Source organism: Aptenodytes patagonicus, chromosome 2 (assembly GCF_965638725.1).
Source record: "Aptenodytes patagonicus chromosome 2, bAptPat1.pri.cur, whole genome shotgun sequence".
Classification (NCBI taxonomy): domain Eukaryota; kingdom Metazoa; phylum Chordata; class Aves; order Sphenisciformes; family Spheniscidae; genus Aptenodytes; species Aptenodytes patagonicus.
The window spans coordinates 37,699,588-37,722,718 of NC_134950.1; the positions used below are offsets into that span (position 1 = coordinate 37,699,588).

A 23,131-nucleotide genomic window follows, 5' to 3' on the forward strand; every position below is an offset into this window, starting at 1 on the left:
ACAAGTGTGTTGATTTATTGCGGTTGTGGCATAGCATCGAGTGGAAAACCTGGCTGGAAATGTGAAATACTGAAAGAAAAGCAGAGCCATCAACTCACGCCACCGTTCAGCCAAGTTCTTCCCTCTCTTTGTGGCCTGGAATAGACCAGGCTGAGGCACCTCGCTGGGCGTCAGCAGCTCCCTGGACTAGCAAATACATGTAAAGCCCCAAATCCATCACGACTAAAGTGTGACCTTAAAAAGATGGTGCCTTTGTAGCTCTTTTACCTTCTCTTCTGAAACTGATACAGCTCATGAGACCAAGCCAGCCTGAGTTAAGGCACTTCTCTTCCTCTCCGCTGATGGTTACCGTCTCTCTGCCAAGAGGTCGTGTTCCTCAAAGAACAGCAGCTGAGAGCACTGAGCGAGCGCTCACCGCCGCAGCAGGGGCAGCCCACGTGGAAAGGAGGTTGTCAACTGGGAACTTTGAGCTGTTAAGATGAAGGGCCTGTCCCCCACTAGTCCTGACTTAATGTCTTTCACTAACACAGATAAATCAAAAGCAGGATGTCAGCTCATGTTCTTAATCTAGCAAAATGGGAACGATGTTCTTTTGCAGTGTAGCCATAAACAGTTCGTTCTGCAACACCAATTGATTGCTTTGTGCTTGAGGGGTTCTGTGTATTTTAAATTCACTAAGGTGAAACTTTAAAAGCAGAAAGTTTGCATAATAAGTCTTATACATTTCTATTTTATTGTGAACTTTGGTACCATCATTGCACCTTCTATAATCAACCTGTCAAGTTAAGGGAGTAATATTGATTTCCCATTCATCACTTGGCACTGGATGCTCATACCCACTGCAGACTACAAATATTCTCTTTGCTCAGCTAACCTGTTATTTAAGTATTCAGAGCCAAAAGTAAGAAGGGAAGTCAGGCATTTTAGCAGCTGTAGTCTGCTGGAGTAACTTCCTAAAACAAACGTCTTCACATAGTCCTAAGGACAATTTTATCTCTTGATAGGTTTGCCACTGCAGAAAGAATTGAAATTGTACCTCTTTGCAGGCTGTACTGTTTGGAACTGCTGTGAAGGCTGTGAATGCTACACCCTTACATTTTCCCATGGGACTGGAGAATGCTTTTGTAATACCTACTGTTATTCTGTGATCTCATGAAAATTATTGTTGGTTTTATACAAAAATGGCTAGGAATCCTGGTCATAGAACAAGATCCCAAAGCTGATGTATAGATACATGATCCAGAAAGCTTACAAACTGCAGTTATTGGTTCATATACTAGTTCAAGTGCAATGGAGTTATTGAAGTTTAATGGGTTACTGCCTCTCAGCTGAATTACATGTATGTTCTCAGGGATGGCTCAATGAGATGACTGAGTTGAATTAAAAGCTTGTCCTTGTTGAAATGGGCTATCCTCTCTTCCTCTTTCCCCATGGACCTCCCCCTTTTCCTTCCCTTTTTAATACAAGCTCTTGTGCTCCCATTCTTGGTGAAGTGATCCAACTCACAAAAACAAAAGCAAAAATCTTTCTTTCCCTTGGGTTGGTTTCATGCTGCCTCAGTGAGCTGCATCAGCTTACCGAGGGCTGAGCTGAGTGCCACAGCTGGCGCGAAGGAAGCTGTGGCCATGAGGGGCTGACAGTGGAAGAGGAACAAAAAGAGAGGAACTGCAGTAAAAACAAGCTGTGGGAAGATGAGAGAGAAGAAACCGTGTTAGGGACCTTATGTAGAAAGAATCATTGAGACGGAGAATCGTTGAGATGAGTTTTTCAAGGATCCTTGAAAACCTGTCTGAATCAAAGAGCATACTAAACCTACAGGCCTAGACAAGCACTGAACTTGGGGTACCTTATCTAAACAGGAGGAATATGGGGAAAACCTAGGGGAAAAAAAGTATTGTTTTGGCTGTGTTGAGTTTGAGCTGTTTGAGTGCTAAGCAAGAACAAAGAGGTATCAAGCACAAGCTTGATAAAAACTGAAAATGGTATCCTATGAAACTATCTTACCGATCAAGATTATAAATAAGTAAACAAATGTGGTGAGTCAGTCTTAACCACTTTTTTTTTTCAAAGGAGGGGAAACAAATCAAAGGTAAATCCTCTATCCTGCCAGAAAAGCACTAGCTATTCAGAAATGTGTAGGATATTATACTTTTTTGGTGTATTCCTTGGCATTATTTTATGGTAAAATGTAGGGCAAAAAGAGGAATACCTCATCAGTTCACCCTCTATCAAACCACAGCAAATGTAATAATTTTCAGGACTATCTAGACTTGGGGGCTTTAAAAAGTAAAAAACCAAACCAGTGCGATTCAAGACACTACACAAACTGAGAAAAGGGGATTAAGAGGGAACTCTGTGAGGAGTAAACTCCAAACTACTTTTCCCAGGTTTTGTGTGTATTTCCCACTTCTGGAGGTGGCTCACGTTGGAGACAAGAGCCTGGGCATTGATGAGCCATTGATCATCAGGTGGCCTGGCTTTCTATTCCCCCCCCCAAAAAAAAGAATAATTAAAATAATAAATCCCTTTGTTCTTTCTTTTCACTTTTCAGCAGGCGCTGTAATTGAGGTATCGCCTTCCGAATAATTCATTACCTTTTACAAAACACGGTGCAACACCACGGAGCATCCTAAGCTCCGCCCGGGGCTGACAACCGTGCCTACACTTCGCGGGGCGCTCCGATGACTTTCTCAGCGACGGGCGCCAAGTCGCAGCACTCGGCAGCTCCAGAGGAGAGCAAAGGCACCGGCCAGCCCCTCGCAAAGCCTGTCCGCCGCCTCCGGCCGCCGGGCTCACCCTCCCTCCGGGGCTCCGTAAGCTCTTGCGAGGGGGTGTAACTCGGTTTACCGCGGGCTGCCGCTCTGCCCTGTCGGTGCAGGTCGCCGGGGCCCCGGGAGCCGCTCCCTGCTCGGCGGCGGGAGGAGGTCGGAGGGGACGCGAGTGCCAGGCGGCATCGCCCGCCCCAGCCCGACCCGGCGGCGCCCCGGCCCGCAGGCGGCGGCGAGCGGCGGGTGCGCCTGCGCTCCGCCGCGCCGCCCGGGGAGGCGGCCGAGGGGGAGCTGGCGTTGGGTGACAGGCGGGGCGGGGGCGCAGGGCCCGGCTGGCTCCCCGGTTCGGCCGCCGGCCGCCCCCCCCGCGCCGCAGGCACGGTGAGTAGCCCCGTCTTTCTTCTCCGCGGCGGCCGGGAGGAGGGAGCCTGGTGCGCCCCGCCGGTTCCCCCGCCCTGCCCGCTGCCCACCCTCCGGGCGTGGGGGCAGAGCCGCCGCTGGGGAGCGGTTGCCCGAGCTGCCGCTACCCGCCCCGGCCGCCCCTGCGCACCGAGCAGGCGGCGGCGGGGAGACAAAAGCGGACAAAGGAGGTGAAACGCGTGTTTCGCTGCCGGGGTAGGCAGGGCTGGGCATCGCTTATCGCTCGGCGGTCCCGCGTGTCCGCGGGCACGGGATGCCCCCGGGCGAGTTGGGGCGGCGAAGCCGGTCCCGGGGTGCCGGCTCCCGGAGCGCCCGCCGCCGCCGCCGCCCCGGCATCGGCTTTGTTCCCCTCTCCTCCGCCCGCTGCTGCTCCCCGGGCCGCCGAGTTGTAGCGGAGTATTTATTTCAGCGTGTTTATTTTTAGGCTGGAAAATAAAAGGCTTGGCATGGCGACCTTTGGCTGCCGCATCCGGCGCCAAATAAAAGGGTCGCGCTCTGGCCGAGGCCCACGGACGCGTATGTCCGCCCCTGCTCTTATGTAAATCCACGTGCTGTCCCCAAGGACGCGGTCCCCGGGGCGCTCCCGCGGCCCTCCCCCCCGTGGGGGCGGCGGGCGCTCCCCGGAGCTCAAGGCAGATCCCGGGGTCGGGCGGGCAGAGGCCGGGGCGGCGGGGAGGGGGGCGCTGGGGCCGGCGCCGCTGACCTCCGTGCTTGCTCTCCGCCCCGCAGATCGGCAGCACCCCCCCGGAGCTCTGTCACCGGCGTCGGCGGCGCGGAGAGAGGAGGATGCGGGCGGCAGAGCGGCAGCAGCGGCGGCGGGCGGCGCTCCCCCGCGGCGGCCGGGCTGCCCGCGGGGTCCCGGCGGGCGGCTGCTGAGCGCGGCGCCGCGGGCATGCGGCGGCGGGGAGCAGGAGCCGCCGGCAGCGGGGGCGCCCCGGCGGGCGGGCGGCCCCTTGAGCGAGACTGAGGGAGGATGGAGCCACAAAGGACTTTGGCTGACACGTGCGGCGGGGCGGCCGGCGGCCGCGGCTAGGGCCACCCCCCTCCCCTCCCTCCTCCCCTCCCCGCTATGCTGCGTTCCCGCCGGGCCCCTCAGCGCGCTCGACGCACGGCGGCGATGGAGCCGGCCGGGCTCCTCTGAGGCCGCGGCCGGACGCGGCATGGCCTCGGCGGGGACCCCGGCGCAGCGGCGCCCCGGGGCGGAGCGGCCAGCGGCGGCGAAGGCGGGGGGCCGGGCGGAGGCGCCGCGGTGCCGCAGCCTGCCCGCGCTCGGCGGGGCGGCGCCGCGGGGCCGCGGGGCTGCGCTCGACTCCCCCCTGGCGGCCGGGGGGGGCGGCGGCGGCGCCCCGCCGAGCCCCGCCGCGGGACCGGCTCCCGAGGACGGGCGAGGCGGGGGCGCCGCCGCCGCCGCCGGGGCTGCCCGCCCCCCGGCCGCTGCCGCCGCCGCCGGCGGCAGCGGGAGCTTCCCCCGGAGGACGGAGCGCGGCCAGTCGGCGGCGTCCGGCCGAGGGGTGTCCCCGGGTCCCCCGCTGCTGCTGCGGCCGCCACCGCTGCTGCTGGCGGCCCCCCCGGACAGAGCGTGCCTGCGGGCCGTGCTGGCGGACTCGCGCTTCTTCTTGGTGTGCATGTGCTTCCTGACCTTCATCCAGTCCCTCATGGTCTCCGGCTACCTGAGCAGCGTCATCACCACCATCGAACGGAGATACAGCCTCAAGAGCTCGGAGTCGGGGCTGCTGGTCAGCTGCTTCGACATCGGGAGCCTGGTGGTGGTGGTCTTCATCAGCTACTTTGGGGGGCGCGGACGGAGGCCGCTCTGGCTGGCTGTAGGGGGTTTTTTCATCGCCCTGGGGGCTGCGCTCTTCTCCTTACCTCATTTCATCTCTCCGCCGTACCAGATCCAGGAATTGAACTCCTCCGTCAGTAACGAGGGCTTGTGCGTGACTGGCAATGGCACCGCCAAAGAGCAGTGGGAGTCGCCGGCCTGTGTCAAGGACTCCGGCGGAAACGACCACTCTCTCTATGTAGCTTTATTCATTTGTGCCCAAATCCTCATTGGCATGGGCTCGACACCCATCTATACCTTGGGACCAACCTACCTAGATGACAATGTCAAGAAAGAAAACGCCTCGCTTTACCTAGGTAAGGCATCTAAGTCCCAGGGTGCTTTGAAGGCTGAACCCCAGATCTCTCTGAGGAACCAGTTACAGGTACTTCTGCCCTGTTCCTTCTGAACAACATCTGTGCTAAGCTTTCCTTCTGAAGTGAACTTCTGAAGTAAAATTGCAATGCTTTCCCATGTTAAAATGTTTTTTTCCTCTTTCTTGTGGAGTGGTGAACAGCAGTAACGGGTGAAGCTAACGTAGTGTGCGTAAAAGCAGCTGTACTCACACCCTCCCACACGGGGAACGGGACAGCAGAGAAGGTCGGCTTCTCTAACACTTTTCAGCACTTGGCATTAGCCGGTGACTTTTTCAGAAAGCAATGTTGAAGTTTGCCATGCCCCTTCAGGTTTCTTTTTGCTAATACAGAAGCTATATATTTCTAAATTTTGGTCAACATGTCTTTAGCGTAGAGTCTCTACCTATGATGTTAATATTTTATAAGCACTTTGAGAGATTTTGGCGTGCTTCGTTTTACTTTTCCAGCATTCATTTATCTTTAACTAGCAGTGAATTTTGGCTGGCATTGGTAGATCATCTGGCAACTCAGAATGGGTTAAAAAACCATTGATAAAACGTTGATAAAACAGCAAGTAAAACCTTCAGGGTTAAGAGCTTGGTTATGGGAGCTCAAGGGATGCAACAAAATGAGAGTCGGACCAATCTGGCACCTGGCTTGCGGCAGGTTCAGACAGGTGTTGCTGATAGTCATTCCTATGATGGGAGAAAGGGGTTTCTCAGGTAACTGGGTACTAAATTTTTTTGGAGTTTGAACATGATAACTTACACCATACTTTTCTGATGGTTTGTGTAATGCGTAAGAAGACTGACTGACCTCTGAATTTGCATTAGTATCTTACATGATTCTGTAAGAAATGAACCTCACGTACTCCTTCAAATTCTTTTCAAATAAGGAGAGGCACTTACGGGGCTGAGAGCGCTGCCGAGGGATTGCGGATGCTCAGCATTACCATTTGCAGTTCAATTTACTTCGTCTTTACGATAACTGTGGAGATAATAATTCTGTGTAAAATAGACATGCATGAAAGGAATACACTCACGGTGTGTGTGTAATTACTTTATTAAGCAAAAGTAGTGATCCGGATCGGTATTTTATTCCTTTTGACCTGTTCTTCAGCAATTTGACTGTTCCCTGAACCATTTTAAAGCCATGTACAGTCTATGTGTGATGTCTTGAAGAAGCCTGAGACACTGCTGGTTTTCAGAAGGAGAGAGAGAGAGTATCTGTGATTTTTCTATTGTTTTCACAGCATTGCTAATCTGCCTGATGAAATATTTGACAAAGTGTTTTCCCTCTCTTCCTCCCCTCTGAGAAAGGTTAAGTGGTATAGAAATTTAGATTAAACTGGAATCAACTTTATTAGCAATATGAACAAGAAAAGCATCTTGTTGCTGAGGTTAGTAACTGTAGTTTGGAGCAGCAGAGAGGGGGCTGAAACTTTTGCAAATAGATGATTTCATACAGTCCTCGAAAACATGGAAAAAAAGGAAACGGAAAGTCTGTAGGTGAGGAATGAAGGGTAAAAGAGATGAATGGTGCGAGAGGAGGAAGAAGTCTTCACCAAAGGGGGAGGCAAGGTCAGTGGTCGTAAATCCTCACTGTGCAGGAGAAACGATGCCTACCACTGAAGCTCTTCCAGCACAGGAAATCGTAATAAAGTGACTCAGGTAACTTTTAATTGCGGCAAAGATCAGCCTTAAAGTTAACAAAGGTAAAAGACACCAGCAGCTGTTGGAAGACTGTATGTGACCCTGTCGCCAGGCACTGAAGGCAGCTTTGATCTATACTGGGAGTACCCTCATAGAGTTGAAGTTCACATGCAGTGATTCAGAAGAGTAAAGATGAGGTACCCAGCTAGCGTGTACGTGAAAAATTTATGCCCGCGATCTGATTGTGTCCACAGGGAGAAGAATTAAAATGAACACAAAGCATGTTTAAACACTGAGTAAAATGTACCATCACCTTCTTTCAGTCTTTAAGCTACTCAGGGCTAGAAGCAATGTTGCTTGCCATTGGAAATCTTGGTATTATCTTTTTTAAATAGTGTGAAATTCTGAGGAAACTTTTAACTTGTTCAGGTTTGAATATTTACCTCGCTTTAGACTTAGGCGGGGGCAGGAGTAAGTAAAACTTTAGACTTTTTGAGGGGCAGGAGTAAAATCCGAGTTCTGTGGAAAAAAAGAAAAAGAGCATTGTTTGGCATGTTGATGTGAGCAAACATGTTTTTTTGGAGCTTCTCAGTGGTTTGGAATGTTTCATGACCTCGAGGAGAGGGATTTGTGGGCGGCAGGCAGCCCAGTTGGGCGCAGGGATGGGATAGAGGTGGCCAGGGCATGGCTCTGCAGGCCAGCCACGACGCATCTTGCGTTACGCAATGCCTGTTTCTCAAGGCAGTATGATTTTATTACTGGGGCAAGCTATGCAAATGATGTCAAAATGTAAAATGTATGTATGCATGTCGGCATGAGCTAACAAAAAGTCTTGGAGTGGGCCATGGGAGTCGAAGTTCTGAAAAGAGAAGAAAGCCCGGTGAAACAGATCCCAGTCACACAGATACATGTGTCTGAGTGAGGACAGTTAATTTAAAAAAAAAGTATCCTCTAACACAAAGTGGAAGGTCACTAATGTGTTTGTCTGTAATCATGGTGGTATTGCATTCTATGGTTTTTTTCCAAAGAAAAGTAACATATATAAAGATGTGTTCAGATGAGAAACATTTGTTTACAAGCATGCACATGATAAAGTTCCACTGAGCTGCCGAAGAGCTCTTCAACCCCGCGACTGTGCCCACTAATCGTAGGTCAGTAAAGCCCCCCTGAGCATCACTAATCCTGATTCTGCAAAAACTCACCTTATGTGTCTGTGGAAGCTATTTTATTTATTTTCCAAGTTAATCCAGCTCAGGGCTCGAGTGGCAATAGCATATCCTCTTAAGTGTAGGCATGCAAGTTCAATGTGGACAGCTGTTTTAACATTCCTGGCTGGAAGTCCTGCTCTCAAAAAACATATTTGATGCTTATACATAGTCTCTTGGCTGCCTACACTTAAGTCCATCTGTCAGGGTGGCACGGCGCCAGTTTACAAGGTGGTATGTCGTTTTTAGTAGGACAAAGGTGCCAAGCAGGGATGTGTATTTGGGCCGCCTGCGTAGCAATGTGCGAGCTCACTCTCCTGCGGGATGTTTCTTCCTTGCGAAGGCAGTGGCACCTCCGGGTCCTCCTGCCCCTTAAACCTGGCGGTGCTTTGATGCCCTGACGCTAACTTTGAGAAAATGTATGACATCAGGCTTGGAAACAAGTCATGATTGTAACAGGTGCCTAGGAAATACAAGAACCGGCTCCCTTAATCACAGATAATCCAAAATGGAAGTTACACGCTTTATGTAAAAACTGGGCAATCACCAAGTTGTCTTTGTCCGCTCCTAAAGTCTCTCCCTTCTGTGCTTGGCTGTGCCGTAGCATGTCTGTCATCAGCTGCCCGATGTTTGCAGGTTCTCCTTTTAATTAATTAATTAATTGAATTAATTGCAATTTAATTTGGAGTTGAATTGGACTTCACAAGTCTTGTTTTGTACTCTTGATGGTGTTTCTGCTACTTGTCAAATTCTAGCTCTTAAACACAGCGTGTTTTTTCTAAACACTGGGTTTTTTTGTAGGGATCCAATAGTTTGTCTTGAATATGAGTTTACCTTGTGATTGTATCATGAATTTTAAAAGCAGTTCCTTAAAATTAACTATGGCACTTGGAAAGGGAAGTTTTATTAGTGGCATTACAGTGCCTGAATAATTTTTAAATATTTTGCTTCTTTTGCAAGTGGGTATTGTAATAAAAAAGGAATTTACTTTGAAAAGTTACACATAGAAAGTCAATGTTAGGTTTTACAGAAATATTACATTAATGAAAATACTTGAGCATTCAGGAATGGCTTTCACCAGTACCCCCCAAAAATGACTAGTGGATGAGTTAGTCATTGTGCTAAGGATGTTTTATTTAAGTTTCCAGAATGCTCTAGGCTGGTTAGGATATGATATGAGGAAAGGGTCTGAGTCAGTTTAATTTCATGCGGACTCTCCATAGTTTTGGGAACAAACTGTAGTTACAAAATGCAAAGATAAAGCTTTTGTGAGATAAGAGCTGAAAAATTGGATAAACCTGCGTAAATGGGGTTGGTGCAGATAATGGCTTGAGAGCCAGGGAAGTAAAATCCTTTCCTAACCTGGAAAAAGAATAAATATTTAGACTAGTTTCAAAAATATTTTGGACTCTAGCTTTGTTTTCGTGAGGATCATTTGTGGGTTGCTGTTTCTAGCATTAGGTAAACCATTTCACTGTGACTATATTCTACTTGGAAATCACCTTCTTACCAGTGTTCTACAGCTGGATGCTCTGTGTACCCTTCATGTCTTTCACAGACTTCCCCAAAGCATATCAACATGTATATATGTTGATTGTATTTATTGTATTTCTAGTTGAATCTGCCCTTATATTGATGTCTCACCTGGAAGGAGAGGGCAGGAAGAGTAGCTTCATGTACTTCCATCAGAAACCCACTGCCTCTGCCCGCTGGGTCCTGGGGCAGAGTCCAGCTGCCGAATGAGCTGGGCCTCCATAACATGCCGATTCCTGGATGTTGGCACAGGAAGCACTGGATTTTCGTGCCGCTTTGATTGATTCATTTTTGTCTGGCCACTTCTGGGGTTACGGATGCCACTGGAGGACAGGAGCTGGAGCCTGCTGAGGGCATCAGGTCCTCTGTACGGATGCTGCAAGATCACTGACGTTTTCCAAGGCAAGATCAACTGTCTAGTTGAACAGGAGGGACCGTCTGCAAGCAGTGAAACAGCTGACCAGCATTTCATTTTATTCTCACCATTCAGCCTATGACCACTTGTGGTTTACATTGAATATGCTTCCTGCTACTCGATATCCGAAAAGGCTAGTTTCCTACAGGGTTTTCTCAGCATTGATCTCTATGGTTGGTAAACCCTACAGACATTGTACATTTCTTTTTACAGCATGCCCGTGAGCAGGCAGGATTTTATGAATCAAAAATTGAAGCAAAAGGGCGTGCTCACCAGCATTTTTTATTGCTTGCTGTATTTCCCTTGTAAAAGAGCAGCGTGCTGAGCTTATTCCTCAAATACAGGATTTTAGTTTATCTCAGTGAAAGCCACATCTTGGTTTATCCATAGGCTAACACTAAGATTGGGCCCATCAGCAGTCTTTTTTGTACAAACACGTGCTTGCTTTCTTTGCACACTCAGCTGGGCAGAGCTAGCTGCAGGCTGAGCGCACTGTGCTCTCGGCTGGGCGTAGAGAGCATCTTGGGATGCAGGTGAAGTGACTGCGGGTCTGTTTGTGCATATGCATTATACTGGTTTCCCACACAGATGATTTAGCACTCAGAAGGTTCAGTATTGTGTTTCTCTGGCATTTCTGTAACATCTTTTTTGTTAAAACGCTGATCAGGCAGCAGGCACGGTTCCTAATAATTGTTTAAAGTAGCACTGTGCAGTTTTATTGCCCTTTCCTATAGCTGAGGAAATAGATAAATTTTACTTTTCTTCTCCACTTTAGTCTCCTGCTGCATAGGTGGACTGATACTTTTTTTCTTTCCATAGTATAATCCTAGATATCATTTTCTTAGGCATTTAGAGAAGGTGGGGTTCTGTGTCCGTGTAAGCAGTGTGTGCATACAATGAGTTCAATGAAAGGTGGGGGCAGCCTTTCCTCTGAAGTTTTCTGCCTGTGGGATTTAATGTCATGAGTGATATACCTTCACTTGCCCTGCCAGTGTCGTGTGCCTTAGGGATGCTTTCTGCATCCCTCCTGTTGTGTCCTTGCCATAAGCTACATCATTGTTCACAAGCAGCTGCACTGACAAAGCATCGCTTGAAGTATCTGGCAAAATGTGCTTTGCCCTTCTTAGGAGCAAGAAGAGACTTATGCATATACTTCCCTGATTGTCTCTTTCCTTTTATATTAAAGGAGAAAAACTGGGTTGGATCCAGGGGTCTGAAACTCACTGAAGTCCCAGGCCCAGTTGTTTACCTTGCTTAGCATTTGTTTCTGAGGCCGACAGTGCCCTTTTCACCTGCTTGAGCTTGGGAATGGTGTTTTCTTGGAGAGCAGCTCCTTTCTTTTCTGGCAAGCTCTGCTGCGGGGCTGGTTTGGGCAGACAAGTGCCTGAACCTGCCGCGTTCCCCGGAGAAGCTTGGAAACTTAGACGTGAAAGTGGCCTTTAAGTAACAGCTTGTTTGTACCTTCTCCCAGGAACTGAAGGCTTGGGATCTAGTGTCTGATTACTCCCGGGGCTGGAAACTTGAGCTGTCTGCTGGATACCCTGACTATTTTGTAAAGGGTCACCGTAACTATGCCTGTTGCAAGTGGATTAGAGATGCTTTGTGTTTCATGCATTTTCCCCTAACTTTCATTCAGTGGCTGCCTCACCTGGAAGGACTTAATCGCAGTGAAAGTGCTTATGCGGTCAAAAGGGAGGAGACCGGATTTCTCTCTACCATCATTCAAAGATACATAGGTTTCTGTCTTGGCTGTGCAGGGAGCATGGGCAATTATATGTATGAGGCTCGACCTGTTTCATCCTGAAGGCCAGCATCTAAAAATTCTGTTTTTTAAATTAGGTGAATGGATTTCATCCATGGATTTTAAAAGAGCAGAAAAGTAACTCAATCGTATTAGACTCTTTAGTCTCACGCTCTCTTTTTAATCCTACTTTAAGTCTTTTTCACCCTGATAGCACTTTTAAAACCATTGTTACTTGGGAAGCATGAATTCAGTTTTCCTTTTTTTACATGCCTTTCCCATTTCTTTTGAAAACAGTTGAGAAATTACCATGCAAAAATGGCACATACTTCAACTGGTCCCCTCTGGCAGCTGTTGACTCTGTTGACTGGAGGGGTCAAAGTAAGCGTTAGCTCTGTCTCATGCTGCTGATGGATCGGACGGTGCCACATGGACTCTGAGGGCAGGGCAAGCCAATCACCTGCCTTCCTGTGAATCCTCGCCAGAGCTGTCAGAATTTCAGCCCCAAGTCCAAGGGTGCCTCTGCAACCCCCCTCAGCAGCTACGGGGGATGCTGGGAGTCGTTAGGGCTGTAATCTGAAGGCGCTGAAGCGGCACAGTCGGAAGAGGGAAATGTTTTCCCCGGCAAATCTCTAGAAGTGAGGGCTCTGCACAAGGAGCAAACAGCTCTGTTGGCCTTCTGAGTCCTGGTGTCCATGCTTTTATTCAAGCACCGTGGTGCTTTTACCATGGCTCAGTTGGACTATGTGGGCACATGGGCTGAGCTAGCAAAGTTACGACAGCAGACAACTCTGCAGTGTGCATGCAAGCTAATTTCACTTGAGTCAGCCAGATCCGTACCCCAAGTCCTTCCAAGTGCCCAGAAAAAAACAGGACGTTTCCCATGATGAGAAAGAATATGTCAGCATCTGGCAGCATGGAGAAGCATGGGCTGTGTCCTGCTTTGCTGCTGAACTGTTGGGAGTTTGGGCATCTGTTGTGCTGTCACAAGGCCAGAAATTCAGACACGCTGCACGGCGTTAACGGGAGAGCTAACGAACCTGGGTCTTTCCTCTTCCCTTTCCTCCATCCTTCTGCCACGGTGAATTTATTCTTACCGGAGAAATCGGGAAGTGTGAACCCAGAAACTTGAGTGCTGTTTTCTGCTGCCGTTACACCTGATAGTCTAATCTGAAAGCACTAATTCTCATATAGGTAAACAGCTTACTTGGCAGCAAAGACACGTTACACCAGTGAAAAACATCGTACTCTGGTATTAATTGCATTTTAACTGGTCTCATGGTGAGTTTGGAGGAGATGCAGTCCGAAAAAACCACATATATTTTTACTTGTAATTTGAACAAGCAGATACAAAAAATATTCAAAGAAAATAAACATGAACTGTACCATGTGAGGTACTTGCAAAACAGTACGGCATGTTCACTAATCATATGCTCCTGTGCTGTTCCTCTTTGGTTTTCTTTTCCATTTTCAGTACAGGTTCTTTTCAGCAGCTTGCTTTCTTTTCATTAGCTTGTTGGGATATTTTTCAGTTGATCCCATTTTTTGCCTTGCATATATTGATATTAACACTTTCTTTGCCTTGCACAGTGCACAGTAGGACCTCAATCTGATGGTTACCCTCTGTGCCTTTTATCTTTGGTGCTTACAAGATTAGAAAGAAAGCCTCAAGAGTGTCTCAGCATTGATTTTCTTAAATTCCAGTGCTGCTCTGAAACCAGCTACCAGCTCTTCAGTTGTTTGAAATTAGTAAGCTTTTGTAAATTAGCAACTACTTTCCATATTTATCTGTCCATTTTCAAACAGCTGCTTCTAATTGATACTGGATGGATTCTCGTGTGGTTGCATCCTTTCCTTTCTGGATTAATTAAGCTATCCTCTAGAGTCAGAATATTTCAGATAATCCATATATTAGCTGAGTGTATCTTCTGATAGGTGCTTTGCTAGCCAGGGCATGGTATTTGCTGTTTCATGCTCAAGTTGTAGTTTACCCCTGTGTTTGTCACAGATTTGTTCACAGTGCTTTACTTCAGGTGTCATGTAGGCACTCACAGGTCCCAGTGGGCTCCTGAAGTCAAGTGCTCCCAATGACACCTTGGTTCCCACTTCTCCTTTTTTTTAGCCCCTGATTAGATTAAAATCTAAATACCCGACCTCTCCAGAAGTCATTTTAAGAAATGCATTTTTGTAGATAAGTCAAAATAAGGTAAAAGTGAGCTGCTTATGATCAGACAGATCTATAATTAACTTCCCTTCATCCTTGTTCCCCTCTTCATCCTCCCCTGCATCCCCACACTCCAAATTTAAATCCTACAAAACAAAGAACTTACCATGGGTCTGATGCAGGGCAATGCTTTCAAGAAAACCCCATGTTTTAACTCTCAGAGTTGTACTGTGTATTTATACCTATCTTGAGTATTACAAAGACTGAAGAAGAGATCTATCATATATCACAGTTTCAGGGTATGTGAGAAATGACATCTCATTGTTTGCCCAAGTTGGCGTACTGAAATCTTTTACTAACTCTTGGGTCAAGGTCAACCACTTTCCTGTAGGAGGAGAAGATGTAATAGGTCCGGACAGTGAGAGGACTGCTGAATGGTCGTGGTAGAAGAGTTTGATAGCCATGAGGTTTTTATTAGCAGATAGGCATCCTACGCTATGAGCCAGCTGCGTTTTGTTTGAATTATGCCTGACAGGAAAAAAATGGTGTAGTGTATGAGGAATATAGTGAATTTCCCTTGTCTAGTTTAATAAGATGCTCAGATCAGTTAATTTGTGGTCTGAGCATTAGGATTTCTCCGAAGTACAGCTGCTGGGCTAAGCAACTCTTCTAGTGCTGGATTAATCCCAGTTTGCGTGGTCTGTCTGGAGATATTAGAAGAATTAGTAGCATAGCATTAGAAGAGACGGTAGCGTAACCCTTGTGACTGTGTCAGAGAGTCCCTGGATGCTCTTAGGACTGCTGTCTGCCGCTGTTTTACTGAATCAGGATACAGAGTGTGAGGAGCAGCGTGGTTATTTTTGTATGCAGAGGACTGAAAAATAATACAACAATTCTGCCCTTAATTTAGGCTGTATTGCACTCCTGTTAAATTGAAAACAAAAGACTTTGACTTTTTTGCTTTTCCCCCCTCATTTTCTTGAGTAACAAAATGGTGTGGAGCTCGGGGAACTGACAGCTGGTGGTTTTCTGATGTGGGAGATTTCCCTTGAAGAATATACGTGTGGGTGTGATGATACGAGGCAGCCTCTTTGTACAACCCCTTGGTGATGTGCTGTATACTGTTGTTATACACAGTGCCGAAATAGACAGTAATCCTCTTACGTGGGATTGTGAAGCAAGTAATAATAGAGCACAAGTCAGTGTCATCAGTTCAGAGCTGGTTTTTTGATAAACATATTTGTCAGTTGTATCTCCTAGTTTCTTTAGTACTTCTTAACCTTTATATTAACTAAGTCCTTCTCTCCAGCTGGAAATGTTAATGTTTCACAATTGTAACGTCAGCTGCAATCAAGACCTTTCTATTCATCTTTCTAATTGATGCACTTGCTTTAAAAAGGCCACAGAGATTTTGAGTTTTATAATTCAGCTCATTTCCTAATATGAAAAATTCAGATGAAGAAAAACTGTAAGATCACTTAGTTGGCATAAACCGTTTCAACTGTCTTACGAGGCACCCTGAAAAGATCTGAAGCAATCAGAGTTACTATCTGCAGGCTGTTCACCCCATTTAGAAAACATGAAGTTGGCTGCTATGCAGCAGGGCAGGCACAATAAGCATGTTCTGGGGGAGAAAAGCAATTAGCTCTACAGCAAGCGCAGTCAGAGCAGAAAGGAAGGTCTGGAGGCGTTTAATTAATACTAATGCTTTTGTGCTTATGGAGGCCAGAGTCATGGTAGGTTACTGCTGCCTTGGTCTTGTGGTTCTCAAGTCTGTCATCTAATGAACATTAGATTCAGAAAAGCTTTCCAGAAAAGTTAATAAATCACCACTAACTGTGGCACGTTCATATTACCCCTGAAGATAAAGAGGTACACCTGATACTGAATGGGAGCAGGATGAGATCTGTACAGTGCTTTCATTTTTAAACAGATAACAAGTCCTGTTGGGATTTTTGTACCAAATTTATTCAAGTAATCTGAAATAATGAAAATGCATGTCTCTTATTAAACATTTCTCAAGACACCAAACCAATTAGGGAAAAATAAAACAGGGTTTCTTTTCCATTGTGAAACCAGTTTGGGAACAGGTATCATTTTTATTAATCTGAATTTGATGGCAAAAGTACTTTTGATGGAAAAATGTCTAGCCATCAGTGTATACTTATTTGCATAGCTTGACATCTTGAGATGCATTTTTGCTCTTTAATTCTCAGTTCTTATTATTTATTTCAACTTCCATTCACTCTTGGGTGGAAAATACAAGTAATGTCCCATTTGGTTTGAAGACCATTCTCTGTGTAACTCCTCTTGCTCCTGTTTTCATCCAGTACACTGTTCAAGACATATTTAGAGACCAGTAGGCTGGAGAGTATGAATTTTTCCATTTGCTCCCACTGAGAATACCAGCTCTGTGGCTTCAGGCTTACCTGTTTTGACATTTTGTTAATGTTTCCCTGATGGGTTTCAGCAGTGCGCATTAATAAAAGGATGATCTCTGTGATGATTTACTCTTTGTGCAGGAACACTAATATAATCCAGTTTGAGGCATACTTGTAATCACAGACAATTTTGGGTAACTGTAACGGGCCATCCGCAGACTTTTCAGTTTTGTTTAGAGATTGCCTGTGTTTAAGTAACCCTATGTCACCTCTTCTACCGATGGTTATCTGTACAAACAGCTTTAATGTTCCATTTTGGGAGCAAGCTTCCATATCACATTGCATTTAATATATTGTTGTATTGCGCTGACTGCCTGTTACTACATATATTCAAATTTTGCAGGTATTGTGTGATTGAAGTATTCTTACTGCACATTACTGTATGGTCCAAGAGTTACATATCAAGGTAATTAGTCTATACTTTCTCCAAGGAATAAATCAAAAGTACTGGATGAGAGTCACAATGTTTAATGATTATTTATGTCACAAGAAAAAAGCTGAACAAAAGCATGTGGATTTTCCTATTTTGATGGCTTTTTAAGTATATAGCACTTCATTTCCTTAGTCATCTGGGACCCTCCAGCTGAACATTGTTAGTACCGTGGTAATAGCTTACAGGTCTGGTAAATTAACATAAGGAGTTGAATTCTCAATTATGGGCTTCTGGATACCCTTAATAGCATCGATACGCTGTTAGTATAATGCCAAAAAAAGGGTTAGTGTTAACCTGAATAGGATCTGGAGGCCGTTTTCCCTGATGGCTGTCCCTTAGCTTTTGTCAGCCGGCAGATAGATGTGTTTTCATGTCAGCGTGGCGTGCCACCTGGAGGGAGGTCTTCCACCGCACTGCTCCTTTCCCTTCGCTGTGGGTGTGTGCTGCTGCCTCTTCCCTGGCGCTGGATTCAAGGATTTTGTGACTACGGCGTGGGATCAGACCTCCTGGCTGCTCTGACAGAAAACTCCCTCACCACCACTGGCAGGGCCAGGTTCATCCCACATCGGCTTCCTCCCGTAGCTTGCCCGTGGCTGCCGGACCTCGTGGGGAGGAGGGGGACAGCTGGGGCACCTGGGGAGCGGGTGGGAGGGGGACAGGCGGGGCACCCGGGGAGTGGGTGGCTCTCAGGAGCACTTGGGGCAGCAGCTGCAGACACGCTCCCCGGCATGTTGGGTGAAACCACACGCGGCGGCTGAACCGCAGGCTGCCTGCAGTGGTTTCTCTGGCGGCCTGAAGAGAAGCAGCTGTAGCAAACATCTGAACTTTTAACAACTGCCTGAAACTTTCACTCCTTTAGTCATAGACTTTCTTGAAATGAGGGGTGTTTAGCTGAGTAGCTCATATATTTTTAGTATTTTGGAAAGGAGGATTTTTCTTTAATATCATATTTGGAATGATGCCTTCCTCATTGCACATCTTTCAATGGAATATTTTCTCTGCAGGTTTTTCCCCTCTATTACTGCAAATGTTTGAAGCTCCCACTCTGTAGGTAACAGTACATTATCCATTGATATGCTTCTTAACATTTATAAATACAAATTTGCAAGGTAATATTGTAATTAATAGTAATACATTATTCAATGTGGTGCTTGTGTAGAATAGCAGCTATTTGGTTTTGTGTGATATTTGATATTAAAAATAAATAATAAAATGATAAATGAAAAAAAGATGATAAGGACTTGATCACCCCCCATAACAGACATACTCCCTTTCTTTCCTCTGCAATAGGAGTTTTCTCATAGAATCATAGAGAATAGTTTGGGTTGGAAGGGACCTCTAAAGGTCACCTAGTCCAACCCCCCTGCCGTGGGCAGGGACATCTTCAACTAGATCAGGTTGCTCAGAGCCCCGTCCAACCTGACCTGGAATGTTTCCAGGGATGGGGCGTCCACCACCTCTCTGGGCAACCTGTGCCAGTGCTTCACCACCCTCAGCGTAAAACATTTCTTCCTTATATCTAGTCTAAATCTACCCCCCTTTAGTTTAAAGCCATTCCCCCTTGTCCTGTCGCAACAGGCCCTACTAAAAAGTCTGTCCCCAGCATCTTGCACAGACAAGCAGACATCTCCCCAGGATGCTGCCAAACCCACCTTGTTCTACCTTACCTCAAACATTTCATTTTCGTTTCTGAGAACCAGGAGAAATTAAATTCATGCTGAAGTGTCCATACTGTAATCTGCTTTTGGATACTGCGATGATGAATCTGATCTAAAAAAAATAATAAAATAGTGTAGAATAACCTTTGAGATTAAGTGCTGTCCTTTCACTGAGTAGCAGCACATAGGGAAATGGATGTTACAGCCTAATAAGGTATTTCTTTTGATTCTGAATATATTATTCTTACAATGGAAGGTCAAAGAATTTTCATTTTAAAATTAATGAAATAGCAAGATAGAGACAATGCAGTAATGTATTATATTTTTCAGAAATGGCAGTAAGTGGAAGTAGGTGGTCCTGCAGAAGTGTTAGCTTGTAAAGTTGTGTGAAGGCACAAGGCAGGACAGCACCACATACCTGCCAAAGGGAACCTCTGTCGAACCCCATCTGTGCAGCAGTGGGGAGCGTCTCTTTTTCAAGCCTGGCTTTTCTCTTTCCACTCATAAACAAAGTTGATGCATCTCCGCAGATTAATATCTCCAGTGTCACAGGGCTAGCTGTGAACGTTTATGCATGTGCTTTTGGTTTGTTTTTTTTTTTTTAATTGAATTGCAGGAGGGGTAATAGCTTCCATTCTTTAAGATTCAAACTTGATTGTTTGGCCTTCCTTTACATCTTTCCTAACACAGATATCTGAAGTTGTATAAATTATTTGATGACAGCCTCAGCCTGAGGCATGGGAGAACCATGGTATGGGTGACTGGCAGGAGAACCTCTGGGAAGGCTGTGTGTTGGCCCCATAGTAGCAGAGGACTTTGGAGAAGAAATTAAACAAACCAATCAATAGTAATAACTACAATATTTTAGAATTGTTGGAAATGTTTGTTTCCTAGAACAAAATCTCTACAGAAATGAAAGCCTATTTTTCATTTGTTTTGAGTGAAATAAATGAGTAAAGACGGCACATAAAATGTATGACTCAGGTGAGCTTACTGAAGAACTAGTTAGTAAATAATTGTTCCCCAAATCAGCATTCCTGTTTTCCACCTGAGCGTCTTTAGGATATTCCTGAAACTGGGCAATAAGGAAAGAAAGCCATTTTCTAATTTTGTTTCTTCCTGTGACAATCTGAAGACATTTCATTGACTTCCGTGGATTTTTTTTTCTGTATCACATCAATGTAAAGGAGAACATAGTGGAATCTAAGCTTTTTACTTTTTGTTTTCTTTTTTAGGCCTATGCAAATAGTTTATTGTTCAGTTCATCTCCTGAGCCAGTTCTTCTATGATTGAAACATTACATATTTTCTGTGATTATATGAAAACTAAAAACTAAAAAAATAATAAAATAGTCTGTTAAACAAAATATTTCTTTCTGGACACTTATAAAGGTACAGCTGAAATGAAGGGACGGATTCATAAGAAGGGCTAGGGAAGGCAGTGTCCATCAGCCATGTGATAAATATCCCAAAGGTAAGACCCTGGGGTGGTTGTTGTTCCTCTGGAAAAGGAGATGCATGCTGTTAGAGTTTTCTACACATTGTTTCACACGTGTGAAACTGAGAAGTAACATTTTAGTTTGGTTATTCAGCTATATTTGCTAAGAACAAGTATCTGATTCTGCTGCCAAATCTCTGCTGGAGTTGTCACTGCAGTGTTTTGATCTTTTAGTTGCGAAGTTTTTCCCAACAGTTTTAGTGTTTGAAAAGCATAATGCTGTGTTACTGTCATTTGTCTGTTTTGAAAGAAACATGCGGTGGTTTATTATATGAGCTAGCAGATGGCATTTTAGCTGTGCTTGATCCAGCAAGAGTCTTGGTTCTGTAAGTACGTCTCCAGCTCAGAAAATCTCCGCAAAGCACTTACAAAGAGGTGAGCAAAGTAGTAGTAGCCGTGCTGTCTGGGAGCACAAATGGAGCTGCTGTGACGTGTTTGACACGGGTTTATGCAGTTTTGAGGGTTAGAATTCGCCTGTAGACAAGTATGTGGCACTCCAATATAACATACGGTGACCTCAGTGCTGCAACGGGTGAGCTGCTTGATTGAGGAGAGGAGGAAATTATGGCAAGAGATACCTCAAAGTTGAATTTACTGTGCGATGTTTGATTCCTGTATTCTGTGTATGAGCATTACCATGCTATGCTTTATAAAACAGCTGAAGAACTTCACCTGTGTAAGAGGTTACAGTAGATGAAGGTCTGCATTCCTCAGAAGCTCTGCAAAGACCCTTTTTTAACTTGTTCTATTTTGTCTGAGTGTACTGTCTGTTCTATTTGTGGTCTGAGTGTACTGTCAGCACTGATGGCAGAAATAGACTTGTAATCTTTGGATGTTTTTTAAAATTTATTATAGATGTGCAATTTAGATTAGGGATAGGAATGTGTCAAATGTAATTATCTGTGTAATGATATAAAAATATGGATCTAAGCATGTTATATTAACTTATAAATAATTTACATAACATTTTTAGTTCAAGGGAATGTGATAACCAGAGAGATTTTTGTCTTAAGGCAAATGTTTTATTGTAGATTGTTTTTTTTATTTATAGAGTTTATTAGAAGCAAGTATGATTTAAACAGTGATTGAAAATTTAAGAGTTTTATTGCTAGTATTCTCACATTTGATTATTTTAACTTTCACATTATAACTTCAGTTGTTTTACAAGAGACAAAACTAAGGCTTACACTGCATCTTCAAGTATATTTGTTTAATAAATATTTGTGATTGCTGTATTGAAACTCAATCTGTACTGTCATGAATTAATCTCATTACAATATAGTTTGTTAAAATTATCAGTACAATGGATTACAATTGCAGTTAAGTATAACATGCAATATAGAAATGTATTGCATGCTTTATATTTGCTCTTTGAAGGAGTACTAGAAGTTTACCTTTTTTGGCGATTAACATTTTTACTCTTTTTCTCTGCCTATGAGCTGTGTGCTTCCACTTGTTTTGTTGGCAAATTTATCAGTATGAATCTGAAAAAGTGGTTAAGGGTCCAGCAGTGTGTGAAGACATCTCTCTTCTGTCACATGCTGTGAAAAACTCCCATAGAGTCGAAAGATGCCAGATCGATTTTCATTAGACTTGGAAAAGCTCTGACAGCAGCAGAGACCACTCTGCTACCACTGGTAACACTTGCAATCGTGGTTATTCCAAGGAACTCCAGTATCATTCTTTGAGGACCTCCCTGTCAATTTCTCTCTCTCTCTGTCTGTCAGAATAATTTAATAACTGAGGTTAAGATTTTCCAAGGAGCCTAAGGAAGTCAAGGGGTCCGACTTTCAATGAATTTCAGTGGGATTTAGGGCTCAGATTTAATTTTCTTTGCAAACGTAAGCTTAAAGTTTCAACAAATAACTTGCTTGTGGTAAACTGATTGAAAGCTGTGATAGTTTGCAGATTGTGTACGTAAGTGTAATCTTCCAATTGAATCGTCCTAATGTAAATAACCAAAAACATGTTCCTTATGAGAAGGGATGCAAATGGACAAAGATACTAGAAAAAAAGGTCACTGGATTGCTTGAGTAAGCAAAATCTAAGTAATGAAATATATTTTATTTTTATTGGTACTTAATACCTTATTTCTTAAGCCTGGCTGAGCAGTTTCTGTGTGTTCAGGCATCAGTACCAGCTCCCGTTTTTCTGGGGTGTTCTTGCTCTTTGGTGCTCTCAGAGTCAGCCTGGCAGAGAGGGATGCCCCCGGGATGGCTCAGAACAGCCTGGAGGTTCCCCGGCTGCAGCACCCGGTACCGAGGCCACTCATTCTGGGGCTACCTCTGCTGAATGCTCAACTGATACACCGGTGAAATATGTAAAGGGCACGGGGCCAGCTCTGGTCCTTCCCTTACCTGGGTAAGGACTTCGGAGATGTCCCGAGGCAGCATGGCCAGGAAGGAAAGGTGAAGTAGGTTTCTTGTCTCTTGGCATCCTTCTTTGCAAAGGATGACGACTGTTTCTGCAAGATCTACTGCGTTAGAGATGAAAAGAGAATTTGTGGGAAAATTTCATGCTTTATTGGGGCAGAAAGGACTGTTATGTTCATTTACTCTGACATCTGTGTTGAATCAGATTTCATTACAGCGTTATCCCTATGCAAAGCTCTATTTATATAAAACCATTGAGCTTAAAATGAACCACTCACAGTTACAGAGAGTCTGCCACATCCCTAGGAATATAATATAGTTAACGATCCTGTTAAAAAAGTTACTGCTATGAAAGTGTGCCTAAAGTTGGCTGAAAGTCATTTGTTCGTAGCCTCTAGCCACCACGTTTTTCATGTCTGTCTGCTAAATGTGAAAGCATCTTTTACTATTGGAGAATAACAATATGCTTAATAATCTGCTAGTCTAAGTACTTGAGAAAAAAAGCTGTCATGTCTAATTCTACTCACAGAAGAGAGAAAGAAACAGAATGAACAGTCTTTATTTAAAAAAATTGCAGACTAAATAAAAGGATAATGGCCAATTTTCCCCCAAACATGTCAGCTGAATAATTAAATTACCTAATTAGTGAAAGTA

At 45.1% G+C, this 23,131-nt stretch overlaps 1 protein-coding gene across 1 annotated transcript in view; it reads left to right on the forward strand.

Annotated features, from left to right (window-relative positions):
* Positions 1-4,348: 4,348 nt before the first annotated feature.
* The window catches only part of SLCO5A1 (solute carrier organic anion transporter family member 5A1), an 85,070-nt gene continuing 66,287 nt past the window's right edge, over positions 4,349-23,131 (forward strand). Inside the window, exon 1 of the mRNA XM_076329580.1 lies at positions 4,349-5,327. Within this exon, the coding sequence (XP_076185695.1) occupies positions 4,349-5,327 (979 nt within the window). The remainder of the gene's footprint in view (positions 5,328-23,131) is intronic.